This window comes from Artibeus jamaicensis, unplaced genomic scaffold, assembly GCF_021234435.1.
Source record: "Artibeus jamaicensis isolate MK-2021 breed Jamaican fruit bat unplaced genomic scaffold, CSHL_Jam_final scaffold_1031, whole genome shotgun sequence".
NCBI classification, from domain to species: domain Eukaryota; kingdom Metazoa; phylum Chordata; class Mammalia; order Chiroptera; family Phyllostomidae; genus Artibeus; species Artibeus jamaicensis.
In genome coordinates, this window is record NW_026522026.1 from 7,757,205 (window position 1) to 7,777,931 (window position 20,727).

A 20,727-nucleotide genomic window follows, 5' to 3' on the forward strand; every position below is an offset into this window, starting at 1 on the left:
ACCATGTTTTTTTTTATCTACTCATTTGCTGATGGGACTTAGGTTGCTTCTAGCACTTGGCTATTGTAAATTATGCTGCTATGAACATTGGGGTGCATAAATTCTTTTGGGTTGCTGTTTCAGGGTTCTCAGGATATAATCCCAGCAGTGAAATTGCTGGGTCAAAAGGCAGTTCCATTTTTAGTGTTCTGAGGAAATTCCATACTGTTTTCCACAGTGGCTGTACCCGTCTGCATTCCTACCAACAATGCAGTAGGGTTCCCTTTCCTCCACATCCTCCCCAACACTTATTTGTTGATTTGCTTACGATGGCCATTCTGACTGGTGTGAAGTGGTATCTCATTGTGGTTTTAATTTGCACCTCTTTGATGGCTAGTGCTTCTGAGCATCTTTTCATATGTCTCTGGGCCCTCTGCATGTCTCCAAGGCCCTCCTTGGAGAAGTGTCTGTTCATCAAGTTCAATTAAGGCAAAATGTGTGATTTAAACATTTAGTCTTCAGAAGTAAAATAATTATATGACTTTTCCTTACTTTTGTAAAGCTCGATTTTGTAAAGTAACTCAGTGTTTAGTTCCTGCTCTCTTCTGAGTATGTTAGTTGACATAGCAATTTTTCTTTGAGGTAGACAATCTGGAAAAAACTGCTTTGGAGAAAAAACTCAGGGAATTCCATAAGTTTTAGGTAATTCCATTTTCTGAAAATTCTGGACACTGAAAAACCACAGGGTCAAGTGATTATTTTATTTTACAATGAACGAGAAATAAGAGCTAAATCTGAGCTAAACTTTTTCATGCGTGAGCATGTAAATAGGATGTGGCCCCTTGAGGAGGGCTTTGCGCAACCAGAGCAGTGGGGAAGTCCAAAACCAAGGACATTTCCAGAGATGACAAAGATAACCTAAGTGAAGTGCTAAAAAACGATAGGAAGTCCCATCCAGGGCCCCCTGACTCACCAGAGTTAAGCAATTTCTAAAAAAAAAAGATTAAATACATTTTAAAGCATTTTAATGACCCGAATTCGTGGGTAGGAATACAGATAATCACTGTTCATAGGAAGAACTATTCACAGCTTTTTGATAAGGCTTACTTAGATATTTTTACTACTATTTTAGAACAGACTTTCAATTTCAATAGGACTCTGTTGAGACATTAAAATGAATCTGTATCTTTCAATGTGATCAGTGGTACTAGAATGTTCTTTATGAGGTTATTAAAATTGTGTTAAACACCATTAAAACTTTAGAGCTAGATACCTGGCTCTCTTTCCAGAGAAATGACCTTCCCTTTCTGTAGGAGACCATTCTGGGTGGAGCGGTCCCAGCCCCCAGTCACAAACATTTACTTCAAAGTAACTTCCTAAAATCCATGCTAAACTTTCCTAAACTATGTAACCAGTCCAATCACTTGTCCCTTTTCATTTGCAAATATCTCTCTTCTGTGATGTGATTAGTGGCATTGACTCCTTTATTGTCTTTAAAAGGTAACCACCTAAGGCAACCTCTGCATAGTAAATCAGGACCATCATGTAATGTGCCAAGAAACCCAATAAAGACTGGTCACAGCAAGGGCTGCGGCTTTTGCTCTCCTTGAGAGAAAAGCCATGCCCACCATTTTCCTCCACCAGACTCAGTAGTCTGTGTGAATGTCTCATTTCATCCATAATGACTCGGACACTGTGGGCCAGTGTCCCCATCATCTTTCAAATCATAGTGTCTTCTCCTCGATAAACTAAAACTTTTCAAATCTTTATATATGGCTAAATTGAATTACAAAATCCTAAAATCAGGACACATATCCTTGCAGTTGTAAAGTCTCCATTTTAAGGGAAAAAACAAAACATGGAAAAAGATACACGGTTCAGTCAATGTGTGACTATCATAACTCAGAGAAGTAACCCAGAATAGAAATATAAGAAGGATACATTTTAGATCCATTCAGAAAGTACATATTTTAACATTTACTGCTCCCTAGCCTAGCCTCCAGAGCCGATATTGCTCACAGAGGTAATGGCCATCACACTTCCCTCCGAGTTTCACTGACACCATTCTCAGACAAGACACAAAGCTAGTTAGACTGAAGTTCTGACCCAACATGCCATTTCTAGGGACTCAGCTTTCAAAGGACTATACTTATGAAATACAGTTGCTGAGTTCTAAGGAAATTTATTAAATAAATCTACTAGGGTTAGTTCATGAAGTAGCTGTATCATCATCATCAACATCAGCACAAACAAAAAAACCAATTCTCATTTAATCTCAAAGTCTAACTTTATAGTTTTCCCCAAACCCTTAAAAGCAGGTGATATGTGCAAGTATAAGCATAAATTCAATATTTTAGTTTGACCAGACTGAGATGGTCAGACAGGACAAAGAAATACTGAGATTAGATCACTAAAGGGAGCCTTCGCACAGTTCATAGACCTGGCTGTTTTTACTGTGAAAAGAAAAATAAGCACAAGCTTGATAGCTAAATTCCTCCAACTCTAACTTGGCTTTCATGATAAGTAATAAAAGTCTGTAATTCCCAGAGCATATCTGGATGACTAGGAGGTTATATCGTAAAGGAGCAATTTCAGAATTGAGAAAAGAAACAAACACAGTTTCACGCTGAATTGGCAGAAACACACACTTTAAGTCATTAGGTATTGTGGATCAGTTGTGCTAACAGCTGCTATTAACATCAGCTCAGTTCCAGTTTTCTGCAAATTTCCATTACCATAGTGTTTAAATATTTAATTTAAAATAGGAGCAAAAAATTTTCTAGGTGAAATCCCTATGCCAGCCTAAAATAACCTTAGTTATGAAGATTTGTTCTGTAATTCAGATGTAGTCATAATTTCTGTCATTCCTTTTACTTTCCCCACTTGAATGTATTTTTAAAAGGAAATTATCTCCAGGTTTGAATAAACATAATTTTAAAACAGAGTATGTATCCTATTTTCCCTCTCCAAGTTTAAATAAGTTCATGTTTGAGAAAGTTTATTGATGCTTAATTCTCATTTCAATTTTTATTCTGCATTTTTATGTATTGTGTTTTCCCTTTGTAATGCCCTCATTTACTTTCTCATATTTTCTCATTCCCATTTCCACCTCATTGATAGAATACACCATGAAATGTAGCCAGAATTATCTAAGGCTAAAATGGAGCTCAATTTATTAAAAGTGGGTGAGTCCTTTTCATAAATTTTTCTCAACTGAATAGAACAGGCAATATAATTTCACATATTAAGAGTCAATAACACTTAAAACTTTAAATGCAAGTTATTAAAAAATATGCATGAGACCTTGGCTTTCTTGAGCATAAACCAATAATATGCCCTTTAATTCAGGAGCCATTTAGATCATGCCTATGCTTTGCTTCTCTTTAGAAAGAAATGTCAGTCTTTGGAACACTGGAATACTGAACTAGCATAAATCTGGCATAATTTCTAGACTTTTCAGCAAGAACATGATTTACTCATTGAAAATATACTAATATATCACATACTGATACATCCATATCTTGTGTGTAGTATTTTATAAGTGTGGATTTCAAAATAAAATTTAATTTATTATTCTGAATTCAGGGTTGGGCAAAAATAGGTTTATGGTTGTTCGTATGGAAAATAATACAATAATTAACAAATAATAATACAAGAATAACTATTTCACATAATCGCAACTGTAAACCTACTTTTGACTTATCCTGTATAATTAGTGCATGTTCAATGTCAATAAGAACAAAATGAGAAATAGATAGCACAAATTGAAAATCACTCTATCCAGAGACAACTATTCTAACATCTTATGGTGTATCCTGTCAAAACGTTTTTTTCCTCTTGCATATATCTTTTTACACATACATTTTGGAATGAGGCTAAATTAAAAATAAGTTGTGACAGATCATATTTAGATACCCATATGCAACACTTTTATTTACAAGTGTATTTTTTAAATACATGAGAATAACTAATCCAATCTTTCCCACCCCTCCAAGCCTAGAATGACACAACAAAGGCAAGCTGAAAGGTGACCTGCCTTCTGCGTGAAGAAACAAGAGTTAGCCCAGCTACCCTCTTCATATTACTTGATATTCCCAGCCACCCAGATGCAAACACAGATGCCATCTCTTCTCCAAAACACACACTTAATAGCTATTACCCCCTGCCTTTTCCATGGCTTATTGGCAATGAGGTGCTTGTCTCAGAGAATATTGCAGCAATACAGTGGCAAGCTCTGAGGGGAAAATGGGTATTCTTTTAATATCTAAAGTGTTCAAGGAAGTGACAATCATGATCAGATGACTTGAATAACCATTTAGATAATGACAATCATGTTAAGTATGCTTGCACTTCTTTTTTAAAAATACTGAAATTTACTCTGAAAAGGGGAAACTTTTCTTGAGAATGTGAACTTTACTGAAGTATATAAAAACAGAAAATTGCAACAGTTTTGAGGTTGTTCATTAGCTGACTTTTGCTGGTGGTAATGGGACAAAGCAGATATGACAGTAGGAGACGTGTGCCGTGACTGCACAGCACAAAAGAACTCATCCAGGAGCAAAATTCAAGGATAACTAATGTTGAGAAAAATGTCAAGACTGTGTTTAATAATAAAGTCAATATATCAATGAAAAAATTCTATCAGTTGCTCGTTGAGGTGAGATGCTGGCCTATCTGAAGTTGTTAAGGGCTCAGGGTGGGCAATGATTGCTTATTATTAACTAATCACTTTAAAAAATATGTATGTGGTTGTAAGAAGACCTCATTTGATTTTTAAGGTATAATATTAAATTTCAATTTATTCCACAATTTGAGTCAGTAAAAAAATTTAATACTTTCTATAAATGATACTTAATATTAATTATCATTGTTCATAAGTGGTAACTAAAAGCTGTAAAAAAAAGCCTTAAATGTGCTTCCTCTATGTTTGTGATATGGTCATACTCATGCTACTGAATATTTTAACATTTTTCTCCTTAAACAGTATGTAACTAGTAGATCTTTTCAAAGATGAGCATTGTTGCAAATGTAAGTGGCTAATTTCTTCAAAGTTGATATTCTCTACAGTCATTTTTTCCAAAATAGTGAGAAAAACCCTAACTTTGTTTTGCCCTTTAGAATTCAGATGTTTTATCAATGCAATTCTTTGACTAATGAAGTCAGTTCTTCCTGAACAGTTTTGAAATGGCTGAGATAATTCCACAGGGGAAAAAAATCCCCAAAAGACCCAGTGTTAAGTAAAAATGGATGTATTGTGATAGTGAATTATAAAAATTACAGTTTCCATGGCTTAACAGTTCTGGCAATACACATTCCAAATTAGCAGCTTCTATTTTTAGAGACACCAACCTCCATTCTCTTAATTCCTCCAACTCCTCGACCGCCATAATAGGAGGCGTCCACAGTTGGCCATTTCTTGTTTGGCAGGGGCTCTTCTTCCTCCTAGTTCAATAAAAATTTTAAAAATTGGTTAAATTAAATTATTAACATATTGTTTAGTTAGAACTGGCTTATATTTAACTACTTTTCTGATTAATGCAATTCATATGGCAGAAATGTAGTAGAAGTGACATGTGAGGGACATAGATGTATTTGTGCTTACATGCATAAATCTCCTGTGGGGTTCTAGAGAATATGAGGACTCCTTCCATTCTACAATTTTTAGGGATCTCCCTCATTCACTAGGTTGCCAAAAGTTTCTGTGAGCATCATTTTTTCCTATTCATCAATTCATATTTAAAAAGATAAAACATAAAAATTAAGATAGCATTTCAATAATCATTTAAAGCAGCAAAGTATGTGTAAGTTTGAATCCTGTGAAGTACTAAATTGTTAGGTAGTTGAGAAGTTTTGAAAATGTACAACACCAGTAATTCCATATTTCATATTCTAACACAATTCTGGCTAATAGAGTTATATGAAAATATAGTAGTCCCCTTTCATTTCCCCCAAGACCCCAGTGGGTACCTGAAACTGGGAATAGTGCCAAACCTTAGACACAGGATTCTTTTGTGTACATACATACCTATATACAGTTTAATTTATAAATTAGAAAATTTCATGATGAGAAGATTTGTTCTTACTATAGATCTTAGCAACCTCTGCATATTTTTTTTCTTATTAAGTTGAGAAGTTTCAATTTTTCACAAAAAGGAAGCCCTTTATGGATTCTTTCCAGCACATCCAAATTGCTAGCATTACGACTCTTGCACTTCAGGGCCATCATTAAATAAAACAAGGGTTCACCAAACACATGCACTGAGATGCTGTGGCAGTGGATCTGATAACCGAGACGGCTACTGAGTCAGTAAGAGGCGGGCATACAGCAGGGCTGCTCCGGACAAAGGGGTGATGCGTGTCCGGGGCAGGACAGAGTGGGAGGGGTTGCGACTCCATCACCCCATTCAGCATGGCATGTGGTTTAAAACTTACAAATTGCTTATTTGTGAAATTCTCCATTTAATATTCTCAGGCCTCGGGTGACCACAGCTGACCACCAGTAACTGAAACTACAGAAAGGGAAACTGTGGGTCAGGGGCCTGCTGCAATAGTCCTTGTGAAGAAAGGAACAACGTTTTTAAACTGCTTCTTTGGATTTTCCAACGTTTTGTAAATAAAATAAGTGAGATCAGAACTATTGATATATTGCTCTAAGAAGTCAATTAAATCTCTGTACTATGGATCTCGATAGCCAGTCTATGTTTATCAATGTGTGAGGAACTCATCCCTTTTAACACACACAAAAAATCATGAGGACCAACAATAACAATCGATTTTCATGAATTCAGAAGTCCATACATGGGTGTTACAGTTATTCAACAATAATGTAATTGGTCAAATTTGGGGATAACACGTTCACACAGAGAAAAACGCCTCTATTACTTATCTGACACTTGCTTACCTCTTTTGGTGCAGAGGGTGGTGGTGGAGGAGGATCCTTGATAACCTGTCCAGAAAAACAAAATCAAATGTGAAAACTTTTGGTGGCATTGAGAGAAAACAGTAAGGATGTGTAAAAAATAATTAGATTAGTTTAATACTATGTTAGCACCCACGATGTCCTTACCTCCCAATATGAATGTTCTTCCCTTTCAATTTGAACGTTACAGTAAGTAGGTTTTCACTACCTAGCATGAGGTAGAAGTGGTACCATGTGACTTCTGAGGCTAGGTCAAAAGAAGTTTTTCTGCTTCCCTTAAATCCTTGAAACAATCATTCTGAGGGAAGCCTACTGTCATGACAGAAGTCTACCCTGCAATCATCAAGCTGTGAGGAAGCCCAGGATAACCTTACAGAATGGCTGAGTGACCAGAAAGAGGCAGCTGGCCAGCCCCCAGCTATGTCAGCCATCCCAGCTGAGGTGCCAGATGTATGAGGGAAGAATCTCTCCCAGACATAGAGGCCTCCTAAACTTTTAGTTGACTCTAGCCCAGTTGCCACCTGACTGCAATCACATGAGAGGACACCAGAGTGAGACTCTCCTAGTTGAGCCCATCTCTACAGAAGCAAGAAGACACTAAATCGCTGTTGGAAGATGTGAAGTTGTGGAGTCATTTGTTAGGCAAAAGTAGATAAAAAGCACCTAAAATGCACAAAACCCCTCACCCACATTCATTCATTTGATCTTATGGTAGAGATATATCATTAATTCATATTATTAGATTCAAAATTGTCAAATGCCTTGCACAAAGTTTCACTATGTGATTCTTCTAATGTCAAAATGTAAATGTCACTAGATTGCAGTACATCCCCCCAAACAGAGTGGGACTTGATGAGTGAAATCTTCCTGTTATGACTCATTGACTTTTTCATAAATTGGCAATACAAAACTTAATTTGCTTTAGAGGAGATAATAGAGAAATTAACATACTCCTTCCCCAGCCTTTAACCTAGAAGCAAACCAACTTTTTAGCTAACATTTCTTTTCCTGTGGATCACTACTTACTATATTCTTTCTTGAAATTTTACATGGTTAATTCTTTATGCGAGCAGAATGGAGCCTGACATCTCATTTAAATGCACTTGGTGGTGTTGGTGTATCTGGACTTTCACACCATCATGTTAGAAAATTATTGACCAAGTACCAGTGGCTTCTGATTGTTCAGGTACATACCCGAGTCTCTACACTGAGAGAAAAAATAAACTTTGAAAAAAAACCTCTTCACTTCATCTAATGCCAAATGTTCAGATTAGTAAATTTTTGAAAGTTTAAAATAATCACTGAAAATGAATATCATCAAAGAATTATTACTATTTAGGTATGTTACTATTAATTATTCTGGATTTGTTTTTTTCAAAGACTGCTTGTCTTTTGAAAATGCATGCTGAAATTCTTCCAGGTTAAATGATATGATGTTGACACTTTCACCAAAATAATTTGGACTTAGGGTTGGTCTAAAATTGATAACCATTGAAGCTGAGTGAAGGAGACAGACATACATGATTCATTATTTTAGTCTTTCTCTGTGTGTATGTTTGAAATTTTCCTTAATGAAAGGTATTTTTTAAATGTTATTTATAATGTGGAGAGAACTCTTAATTTTTTATGTATAAAATTTTCATTATTCAAATTTTAGTTCAGATGTAAATCTTGGGGAAAGAATACACAGACAGTAATTACAACCCCACAGATACAACTGGACAGTAATTTAGCACGACTGTATCTCAAACTGACTCTTATTATTTTTGAATGCTACAAGAAGTGCTATTATTTTTATGTAACCATTTTGTTTAACTCAATTTTATTTTATTAGTAAGATTCTAGTTCTTTCTGGCAATTCTGAAAGACAAAAATTTGTGAACTTTTACAGTTAACCCACAAATAAATGCCAGTAGAGGATGAAGGTTTAAAATATCATAGTAAAATAAAAGAAAGTTAAGAATATTAAGCTACAGGTGAATTTCCTGTATAAAAAGAAGCCCTCCATATTTTTATCAACCTAAGTGTCCAAATTCAAACAATGAAACCTGGCCCTGTCAACACTCTACACTCAGCAGAGTGAAATCAACTAAAATGTCGTCATTTAAAAGCCCAGCTCTTCTTTCTTCTTTTTCTTCTAGTTGCAGCCTCAAATTTTTCACATAATCTATAATTTCTTCCTCTCTTCTAAATGACTTCAACAAATCATTTACCATACCAAATAGATTCTTTCAAGTATCTCCCCCTCCCATGAATTCCTCAAATTTCCAAAAGCAGATCAGATTCCCTTCACATGCACCGATGCATGTTTGTTCTTCCCTAGCATTTATTAGAGTGGATAACAGCTCCCCCCAAACTGTAACTTCCAAAAGGATGGGTTTTCTGTCTTCTTTGTTCCTCACTGCACTCCCAGTACTTAGCAAATTTTCTATTTTGTAAGGGAGAAGAAAGGAAGGAAAAAGGGGAACTTAAAAGGAGAAGAAATGAGGAAGGTGAGAAAGATAGAAAAGAGGGGGAAGGAAGGGTCAAAGAGAGAAAGGAGAGGGAAAAAGTGGGGAAGGGAGGGGAGGGGAGAGAAAGGGAAAAAAGTACATTTTTCAACTTCTCCAATGCACATTCAACCAGAACTTCAATACTGTGAAATATTCCCACCAAGCTGTAATCCAACTATGTTTGAACTCCTGCAATAAAGGGAAATTCACTAGCTCACAGAACAAGGCATTCCACTGGCAAGAAACTCAAATCACTCGAAAGTTTTTCCCCCAAAAGAAGCCAAAGCCTCCTTCTCTGCAGTTTCCACTCTTCAGTACTAATCCTTAGATGTGGAAACACACAGACACACAACTAATTTTTCATCCAGAAGAGAGCAATTCCTATTTTTGAATACTAGGATGATACCATATATCTATTGAGCCTATTCATCTGGAAGCTAAACATTGCAACATTTCTCTTTCAATGATTCTGAGTTACTTGTTCATCTCATTCAGTTTCTTTACTATATATTCACTTGACTGATATGTCAAAGTGTGGTTTCCAGAACTGCTATTAACATAATAAGTATGGCCAACCTATTTTAAGTAAATGAATGGTGCTCAGAGAAAACAGATGCACCCCACCACTCCTCACTCCCATTCTATGAATTCTAATTAATAATATATTAATAACATTGATTGATAGTCTTTAATTACCATAAGCTTTTATTTTTGGTGTCAATATCTAAATGCTCTCTTTACTTAAATTAGACATCTAGTTGTTTCTCTATCTCTAAATCCATCCCTTAATCTAACTTATGTAGCCTGGTCAATATTTTTCTAACAGAAGCTTAATTGATCACTTCATTGGTCAAAATGGATCAATGGTTCCAACAACCACAACTGAAACTAATGAATTACTGAATGTTATTTGGACAATTTCACAAATCACACTCCCACTGTTAATTTTGCAAATTACCATAATATGTTTTCTAAGGTTCTCTCAGTAGAGAAAGACAAGAATATATCCTTCATTCCAGTGAGTATGTGAGTATAATATATCTAAACTCATTTCATTTCCTTGTGAGGATTTCAAATTTACTCTGCCTATTACCTCTACTTGCACTGGCATATACATTTCTAAGGACATAAACAGTATCCCTGGCCTTGTTCTACAGACCTCCCAGGAATCACTGAACATCCCAGTCTATGACTCCACCATTTTTTATGCATACTCATTATCCTGCATAGCATCTAGTATTAGCACTGATACAAACTAAATTTCAATTTAAAATCTTTATATCATCACTGCTCACAAACTCACAAACAGGATAGTGAGAGGTATCTTTGCATTCTTTTACTTTACTGGAAACCCATTATCTGGTATCACAAGCCTCAGCCTGAGAAACCAAAGCTCCTTTTCAGTACACTTACATGAGCCAGGTCTTCTATTCTCATTGTTCAGATGCCTTGGTGTGGTGTAGTTCTCACTAACCCCCATTTACAAACATCCCTTTACAAGGACCTCCACTCCAAGCAGACTGAAGATCCCTTTGTTTCCTCCAAATAATATGACCATTTCCATGTTGAGTCCCACCCAGCTTTCACAGACCATCCTATCAAATTACTGTTGTTTTATATGGAAGCTTAAAAACTTCTAAAACTGTATTTGCTGTTCAGTTGAACCATTATGTTTATTTTTTAATTTTTCAGTTACCCATTAAGACTGTAGATTTCTTAAGAGCAATAATCATTTCTCCTTGTAAACATCACTAGTGACTAATAAAGTGCTCTGCAAACAGCAGGTAATAAAAAATATGAAAGTAAGCTGAAGGAAATAGCTGAAAACTTTCTCAAAGGCTCACAGCCAACCTCTAAGTTTGTAAGAAAAAGAGGAAGGAAAATATAAGTGATAAACAGAGATGACTTCCATGAAACTAAAATTTGCTTGTTCCAAGAAAATAAAGCATCAAATCTCTCTTTCAACCAATAAAGTCAGAGAAGTAAGGAACTCATTGGCAGATGGGAAGATATAAGACTACCCAAGTTTCTTCATTTCGAAAATTAACGTGATTAATTGTAGGTCTTTTCCAGTATGAAAATTCTAAGAGAATGTTTTTAAAAACCTATGAATCATATTATTTCCACCAGGACTTTTGCTTCTGTGCCTTTCCATAATTCAGTAGACTGTATGTCTAAATGCATCTGTACTCACCTTATTCCAGAAAAGAATATTGGAGTTTGTTTTCCAATAACATGTAATTAATTTTACAAATGACTATGTGTGACATTATAAATTTAAATTGATTTTGAAATCCTGACATATATATATATATACATTGTTAACAACAGAAAGAAAGGCCTTAAAACTCTGCTTAAATCAAATATTTATCTGGTAAATGAAGAGGCAAAACCACAACCACAACCACAACAAATGATAGCATCTTCAGAAACTGACCAGAGCTGTGGCTCATAACTACTCTTTATTGGTTCTGCCATACACCACACACTATGTTTCTCTTATTTTTATAACCCTGTGCAGTTCCTATGTGTGTCTCCATTTTAAATACAAAGAGAGGGAGACTCTTACTTCAATAACTTACTCAAGGATATACAAAGACAATACATTAGATTAGGATTCAAACTCAGGGCTCAGATCCATCTACCTCCAAACTCTAATTCACCATCTTCTGCCATATGACATCCTTTTAAAATAAGATTTGGACTACAAAGGGAAAGAGTACAGAAGAAAAGGTTTAAGATTTTTTGAGAAATTGTTACTGGCTAAGGTACATAGATGAATAGATGTGTAAATGTATAAATAAATAGGTAGGTATATATACAGATAGAAATAGTTTAATATTTATGGTAACTGTGTGTAATAGAGGTTATCATTCCCATTTTATTGAGATCTAACTTGTCAATTCACATACCCAACATCACTAACCCAGAGATGATGGAATGAAAAATAAAATGGTTTTTGAGTGTGTGTGTGTGTGTGTGTGTGTGTGTGTGTGTGTGTGACATCTCCAAATGCTCCCTCTCTTCAGTTTTCCACGTGGCCTCGTACGTAACAAAGGAGGGGGAAAATAATCTGAAGCCATTCAGCCCAAAAGCCAAAAGTGGAAAATATCTCAGTCTAACTGATATCCCTGTTATTTCATTAAAACTACTACAGGATAAAAGAAAACCTTACTGTTAGTCCAAATACATTAAAAAACAGTCATGAGAATCCCATTCTTGTATTAAATAGTGTAAGAACACATTCATTTCAGAAAAAGATGTATTCATATGCACCATATTTTATGAGAATTTGCAGATTTTAAAAGGCATAATATTGCCCAGTTGCCAGGATTTTTTTTCCACTTAGCATCCTTCAGCTCTGTATTGAAGATTCTGGAAAACACTTTCACCACTTTATGAACCATATGCAGAGTTTGATTCTTCTCCAATTTTTTTCATTTGTTATTATCATCATCAGGGAGGATTACATCTCATCTACTTAGCTGCTAGAATTAAGATTTCAGTTTGGAGGAGAGCCGATTTCTTAGGGAAAAAAAGTTAGCTGCTTCAGGCAACAGTCCTTTTGATCTGCTCATTAACACTTTTCAAATGTTCGAGTGATGTGGGCATTCTTTGCGCTAGAAAATGTCAGCACTGGAGCCTGCAGCCAGCTTGCTGCAATCATATGTTCTGATATTCAGAAAAGAGTGAAAAGAACTGTCAACAGTGAACTGCATTGAATTAGAATAAGGAAAAATACATACAGTACAACTGTAGATCAACAGCTATTTCAGACCTGAGTCCTGCCAGTGACAAAAGCAAATGCCCCGTTTGTCAGCAATGTCATCTGAGTGCCTAGGAGCCCACAGACAATAGAGAAATCATTCTTACTGGTTACAAAAATTTGTTTGAAATATCAGCGGGTCTTCCTTTTATTCTCCCTTCTCTTTTTGATAAGATCAGAGAGCAAGTGTAGTTCCTCTACTCTGAAACACATGAATACAAAGTCTCTTACCCTGGTATTTGGGATGTCCTTTTCTGAATCTCACAAACCTAGATGCTTTCAACATCCAGACCAAGATACGGTCTGGATTACCTTATCTTCCTTTCCCTTTCCTCCTTGACAGACTCAACAATGGTCAAAGATTCTTACTATGCACAAATAACTGGTGGGAAGTCTGGACAATAAATATTTTAAATGGCAAATAGGGACTGGAAAGAACAGTGCGAGACTTTACTCTGCCAGGGGTTAAGTCAAGGTTCTGCTGTGAAAGCAAATACACTAAGACCACGAAGAGTTTGCAAATGATGCTCTGTTGGAAAACATCACTGTGGAAGCAGTAAGTACTAATATCACACATTATTTCAAAGAGACAACCAAACATAAATCATTTTAATTAATGGTGCAAGAAAGGCATATTAAAATTTAAATTACTTCTGTTTTATTGAGTATTCTAAAAAAAATAGGCTGCTCTCAAAGTAACTCAATAAAGGCACCAAGAGCCCTCCTCAACAATAAAAAAACAAGTGAATGTAGAAGCATTATTACTAGTTAGAAAAGACCAGCACAGCTGTTGCTAGCTAAGAAAATGATTCCATAGAGCTCCAGTCAGATATATGCTCATCATGAAAGCTCAACTTACTCATAAGCAAATTGGGCTTTAAATAGATAACTTTTTAAATTAAGATTTATGAGATTTTTATGTAATGTCTTAAATGCACTAAGGAAAATAACCTTGCAGTATTCCCTTGAGGATGGAGAACTTTGGCCAAGAACACTAGAGCAAAGTAAACATTTATCATTTCCAGCATATTCGGATATTTATTTGCAGCTGTATAACACATTCTAATTGACAGCACTCCAGAAAGGCTTTGTTTGCCACCTCATTAGCCTTACATCTGTAACTCTGTGGAGAGTCTGGTTATTTCAAATGACACAACTATGGGACTGTCATTTCTGCCATCCTGATAGTACAACAAATCTGCTACAAATGCAACATACCTTCTGAGTTAAAAATGATGAAAACATCCATATTTTCTGATCTCACTCACGATTCAATACATAAATTCATTTTTAATCTTTCCTGTCCCATTTTTTTTAATTTAAGGGGAAAGAAAGGATGCTGTCAATGTCTTTGTTAAAGGAAAGCAGTTGTAAAAGAGGGTTGTGAGGCTAGTCAATAAGCAGGATGCAGACTCTTAACAGATGGTGAGAAATAACTTCACACAAAAATGAGAACTTCTCCCCTTATGGAATAGTTTGCAAACTCAACACACTCCATAATTCACTATTGGTAGCATCTAAAAATTTCAGTTTTGCATGAGGACTCTTTCATTATGATCATAGCTAGATGAAGCTCTTCAGACAGCATTGGTTTAGATTTCTATTTGTCATGCGCAGCAGAGGTATGTCTGTTCTTTGCCTTTTCCGGTGTCTGGTAACCCTCAGCATTCCCTGGCTAATACCTCTATCACTCCAAACTCTGCCTCTAGGGTCACATTGCTTTCTCCCCTTCCGTAGTGTGAAGTCCTGCTCTTAACTCTTATCAGGACACCTGTACTTGCATTTAGAGCCCACCTAAGTCATCCCCAATAACTTCCTTATCTCAAGATCCTTAGAGGACCCAAGATGGCAGAGGAGCACATGGACGCTACACTAACCTCCTCCCAGGACTAATGTGGAATTACAACTAAATTGTAAAGAAACCATCCAGAACAACCAACTGACCACTAGCTGAAGAGATGCCTTATAACGAAGGACGGACAGAGGAAACCACTTCACCACAACAAAACTAGTAGGCAGTACAGAGGTGGCATGAGAGAGCTGGCTGGGATCCCACAGGTGGCAGCTGAAGTTCCAGAGGAATAGTTCAGCTGCTGGGGTGTTACCCTGAGAAGTGTGGGGTCTAAACCCCAGTCTGGGCTCCCCAGCCTACAGTACCAGAGCCAGAAAGAGACCCAGGTAACATTCAGCTGTGAAAAGCAGCAGTGTTTCGGGCTGCTGGGGAGAGAAAGCTGGACAGATGGAGACCCTCTTAAAGGGAAATACACACAATTTTGTTTGTAGCCACTTTCCCTGGGCTCCAGCAGAGAGAGGACAGTGGACTAGAGAAGCTTGAGGAGAGTCTGGGGTCAGTGACTCTGGGGAGAGAACTGCATGAACCAGAATCTCTGTGCTGGGTCACTCCCCACACTCCAGAAGCCATCTAGCTCAGGCAGAGCACTCCCCTCCAAGTGGCAGCTGCCTGAGGGGAAGCAGTAGCCCTGCCCATAGGAATTACTCTGCTCCAACCTGTGGAGCTTAAGCCTGGCTGCTGATTACAGCTTGATTATATTAACAGATCAATGAATCAAAGAGCTGGTTCTTTGAATAAGTAAACAAGATTGACAAAACTTGAACCAGACTCATCAAGAAAAAAGAGAAGGATGCAAATAAATAAAATCAGAAACAAAGGAGGAGAAATAACAACTGACACCAAAGAAATACAAAGGATGGTAAGAAAATATTATGAACAACTATATGTCAACAAACTGGACAACTTGCATGAAATGGATAAATTCCTAGAAATATACAATCTTCGAAAACTAAATCAGGGAGAATCAGAGAATCTGAATAGACAGAATACATCTAATAAAATTGAAGCAGTAATAAAAAAAACTACCAACAAACAAAAGCCCTGGACCAGATGGCTTCATAGGTGAATTTTAGCAAACATTCAAGAAGAACTAACACCTGTCCTTCTCAAACTCTTTCATAAAATTCAAGAGGTAGGAAGGCTCCCAAACTTATTTTGCAAGGCCAGGATTATTCTAATTTCAAAACCAGTTAAAGACACTACAAAGAAAAAAATTACAGGCCTATATCATTGATGAACACAGATGTTAAAATCTTCAATAAAATATTAGCAATCCAAATACAATAATGCTTTAAAAAGGTCACATACCATGATCAAGTGGGATTTATTCTGGGTATGCAAGGTTGATAAAACACATGCAAATCAAAAATGTGATTCACCACATAAACAAAATGAAGGGAAAAACCACTTGATCATATTGATACATGCAGAAAAGGTATTTGATAAAATCCAGCACTCATTTTTGATAAAAAAAACTTTTAGCAAAGTGGAAATAAAAGGAACATACATAAACGGAATAAAGGCCATACATGACAAACCCACTGCCAGCATCCTATTCAATGGGCAAAAACTACAAGTGTTCCCCTTAAGATCAGGAACAAAATAGGGATGTCTGCTTTCACCTCTCTTATTCAACAATCCTAGCCACAGCAACTAGACAAGAAGAAGAAATAAAAAGCATCCAATTGGAAAGGAAGAAGTTAAACTGTCTTTATTTGCAGATGACATGATACTATACATAGAAAACCCCAAAGATTCCATCAATAAACTACCAGAACTGATAAATTAATTCAGCAAAGTAGCAGGATACAAAATTAATATCCAGAAATCAGCTGCATTTTTATATGCCAATAACAAACTACCAGAAAGGGAAATCGAGAAAACAATCTCATTCATCATTGCTTCAAAAAGAATAAAATACCTAGGAATAAACCTAACCAAAGATGTAAAAGACCTGTTCTTGGAAAATTATAAGACACTGGAGAGAGAAATTGAAGAACATACAAATAAATACAAGCACATACCATATTCATGGATAGCAAGAATTAGCACCATTAAAATGTCCATGCTAACCAAAGCAAACTACAGATTCAATGTAATTCCTATCAAGATTCCAATGACAGATTTCACAGACCTAGAACAAATATTTGAAAAATTTATATGGAACCACAAAAGGCTCCACATAGCAACAGCAATCCTGAGAAAGAAGAACAAAAGGTGGAGGAATCATGCTATAATATCAAACTATACTACAAGGCCATAGTAATTAAAATAGTGTGGGACTGGCATAAAAACAGACACATAGATCAACAGAACAGAATAGAGAACCCAGAAATAAATCCACACCTTTATAGTCAATTAATATTTGACAGAGGAAGCAAATACATACAAGGGGTTAAATATAGTTTATTCAAAAATGGTGTTGGGAAAATTGGAGAGATACATGTAGAAAAATGAAACTAGACCACCTTTTGACACCACACACAAGAATAAATTCCAAATGGAATAAAGACTTAAATGTTAAAGGAGAAACCATAAAACAGAAGAAAACATAGGCAGCAAAATGTCAGACATTGCTTATAGAAAATTTTTATCAGCTATATCTCCCCAGGAAAGGGAAGCAAAAAAATAATAAACAAAAATAAACAAATGGGACTATATCAAACTAAAATGTTTTTCTGTACAGCAAAGGAAATAATCAACAAAACAAAAAAAACACCAAAGGGAGAACAAATTCACCAATATCTAATAAGGGCTTAATATCTAAAATTCATAAAGAACTTATAAAACTCAACATCAAAGAAAAAATGGGCAAAAGACCTGAACAGATGTTCTCCAAGAGGATAGACAGATGACCACTAGACATATGAAAAGATGTTCAGTGTCACTAATCTAATTGTCAGAGAAATGCAAATTAAACCCACAGGGAGATATCATCTTGCACCTGTCACAGTGACAATCATCAATAAATCAACAAACAACAAGTGATGGTGAGGATGTGGAGAAAGGGGAACCCTTTTGCACTGTTGGTGGGAATGCAGATTGGTGCAGCCACTGTGGAAAGAAGAGTGGCAATACCTCAAAAAATAAAAAATAGATCTGCCTTTTGACCCAGCAATCCCACTTCTGGGAATACATCTGAAGGAACCCATAACCCTAATGGAAAGAACATAAGCACTCCCATGTTCATTGCAGTGTTATCTACAATCACCAAGATAAGAAAGCAGCCCAAGTGTCCATCAGTAGAAGAGTGGATAAAACAACTATGGGACATTTACACAATGGAATTAATTCTACTGGGCCATAAAAAAGAAGAAAATTTTGCCACAGTATGGGTGGACCTGGAAAACATTATGCTAAGTGAAGTAAGCCTGTTAGAGAAAGACAAATACCATATGATTTCACTCATATGTGGAATCTAATGAACAAACTGAACAAGCAAAATAGAGACAGACTCAGAGATGGAGAGCAGATGATAGCTTGTGGTATGGGGAGTGGTTGGGGGTGGAGGGATTAGCAAAAAGGAAAAAGAACTCATGGACAAGAACAACAGTGTGGTGATTGCTGGGGCGAGGGGGGTGTAAGGGGCTAAATGGCAATGGAAAAGAATACAATAAAGATTTTTCTAAAAGAGAATATAAATTAAAGAAAAATAAAGACAGGTGAAGGTTTAAAAAATCTTGAATTTAATCGCATTTGCAAAGCCCTTTTACCCATATGACATAACATTCAGTTTCCAGGAATTAAGCCCTAGATAACTTTAGGGATCATTATTCAACATAACACGCCGGGGTTTCCAAACTATGCTGATTCCTGGAGATACCTCACTCAGCCCCAAGCCTTCCCTAGGGGAAGAGCCACCACTGGAAATCTGATAAGCACTCCTCTAAAGGCCTTCAAGGACAAAAACAACTGAGAATCAAGTCTAAGATCCAAATACCACTGTCACATTTGAGTCATTATTATATACCCATGAAATCTTAATCTCTAAACAATGAATGATGAAATCAGTTCATAAGATATTTTCACTGTCAGCCTGTTCTCAATTTCAGTGTCTTTGGTTATTGCTTGCTTGTTTGTTTTGTTGATTAGGTTCCTGTTAAAGGAGAGATCATAGGGTATTTGACAGTGACCGGAGGGGAGAGAGGAGGGAATTTCAGGGGAAAAGGGGAAGGGTTTGCAGGAACAAGTATAAAGGACACATGGACAATAACAAGGGTGGGGAGAAATGGGAGGAAGGTAGGGAGGGCTGGGGGGTGGGCTGGGATGGGCATAGAAGGCAGAAAATTGTACTTGAACAACAATTAAAATAAAATAAAATGTAAAAAAGGATATTTTCATAAAATATGAAATGATTGAATGAAGAATGTGTGACAAATAGTGAGGCCTCTGGTCAGGGCTTGTCCCCAGGCTGTTTACCTTGATAAGAGGTCTGGAGCATAGGACTCCCAAAAAGGTGAATTGCAAAGACAATTTAAGTGTGCAGGAGGACAGACCTTTTAGACTGTTAGTCATGCTTCAGTTGGAAGATTAGTTTTAACTCTCTAGCACTGGTGCTTAAACACACTGAAACAAAAAGAAATTTGTGCAATACCGAGTTGAAATAGATGTATATCTTTTCCCTATTAAGAAGTAATATGATGCTAATAACAGAAAATCAAAGTCAAATTTATCCCTAGTAAGTTAATGCTAAGGATTATTTAACTAAGCACATTCTGACGCCAGCGTTGCACATGTATAGTCTCTAAAAGGAACAAAATAAAATAAATATCCCTCAGGTGTCCTACAGCACGGGGTACACTCAAAATCTTTCTGTTCTTCCACAAGGTTAGCCTCCTTCGCCCCTTCTCCGGTCACCTCTTCACTGTTCTCCAGCTCACGTGGCCTCTGTTATACTCCAGCTCTCCGCACTTCGTCAGAGACTCTTTGCTCCATCCGCCCCTAAGGTGCACTATCTGTTACTGGCTTTCCATTTCAATCGTTGCTGAAACTGAGCTGGACACAGACTTTAATCCCTGCCAGGACCAGACATCTAGCCAAGAAGCAAGCAAAGCTTCTTTCAGGGGATTTTACAGATCCAATCTCTCCAGTGGCTTCTCGGCATCCCTGGGGTGAGTTCAAACTTACTAAAAGACACAGGAGGCCCTCCCTGCAGGGGTTCAGTCCTGGATCTCAAACCATCTTTCACGCTCCCTGTCAGCGGCACCTAAGGCCTCAGTCTAGGCCTCTCCAAAGCATGGCGGAATAACTCATAATTCTGCACACACTTCAACTGAATGGTCCTTCTTCAACTGTCAACAAAATTGTTCATTATTCCAAACTCAGTTTGGAGTCAGCAGCTTAGGTTTCTCTGAAACAGTCCCTTAACTCTAGCAAATCCCTCCTCTTTTGTGTTCTTACTGTGCTTTACCTGTGTTACTCTTGGGACACTCACCACCCTCTGTGTACATTTTGCCCACAGTGCTGTGTTTTGCACTAAAATGTGAGCTTCCATACCATATTGTAATCATTTTTGTATTCCCCAGCTCCTAGCACTGTATTGGCACAGTAGACTGCTAAAGGTTGAAGGCAGAAGTTTGCCTTTACTTTCTCCTGGCTTTCAAACCAACTTTGGGGAAGATTTGCTGTGATTCACTTATACTTAGATCTCAGTATCAGCTGGTACCCAGGGACTGCTGCCCTCTAAATCTACATTTCTAAATGTAAAGTGAAAGTGGTT

At 36.8% G+C, this 20,727-nt stretch overlaps 1 protein-coding gene across 2 annotated transcripts in view; it reads right to left on the reverse strand.

The window, feature by feature from the left end:
* Nucleotides 1-20,727, reverse strand: part of ANTXR2 (ANTXR cell adhesion molecule 2) — a 153,771-nt gene that overhangs the window by 58,122 nt on the left and 74,922 nt on the right. For both annotated transcript variants that reach the window (XM_053655651.1, XM_053655650.1), the window contains exons 13-14: nt 6,881-6,925; nt 5,329-5,421 (exon numbers count right to left, since the gene is read on the reverse strand). In XM_053655651.1, coding sequence (XP_053511626.1) covers nt 5,329-5,421; nt 6,881-6,925 — 138 coding nt within the window. The remainder of the gene's footprint in view (nt 1-5,328; nt 5,422-6,880; nt 6,926-20,727) is intronic.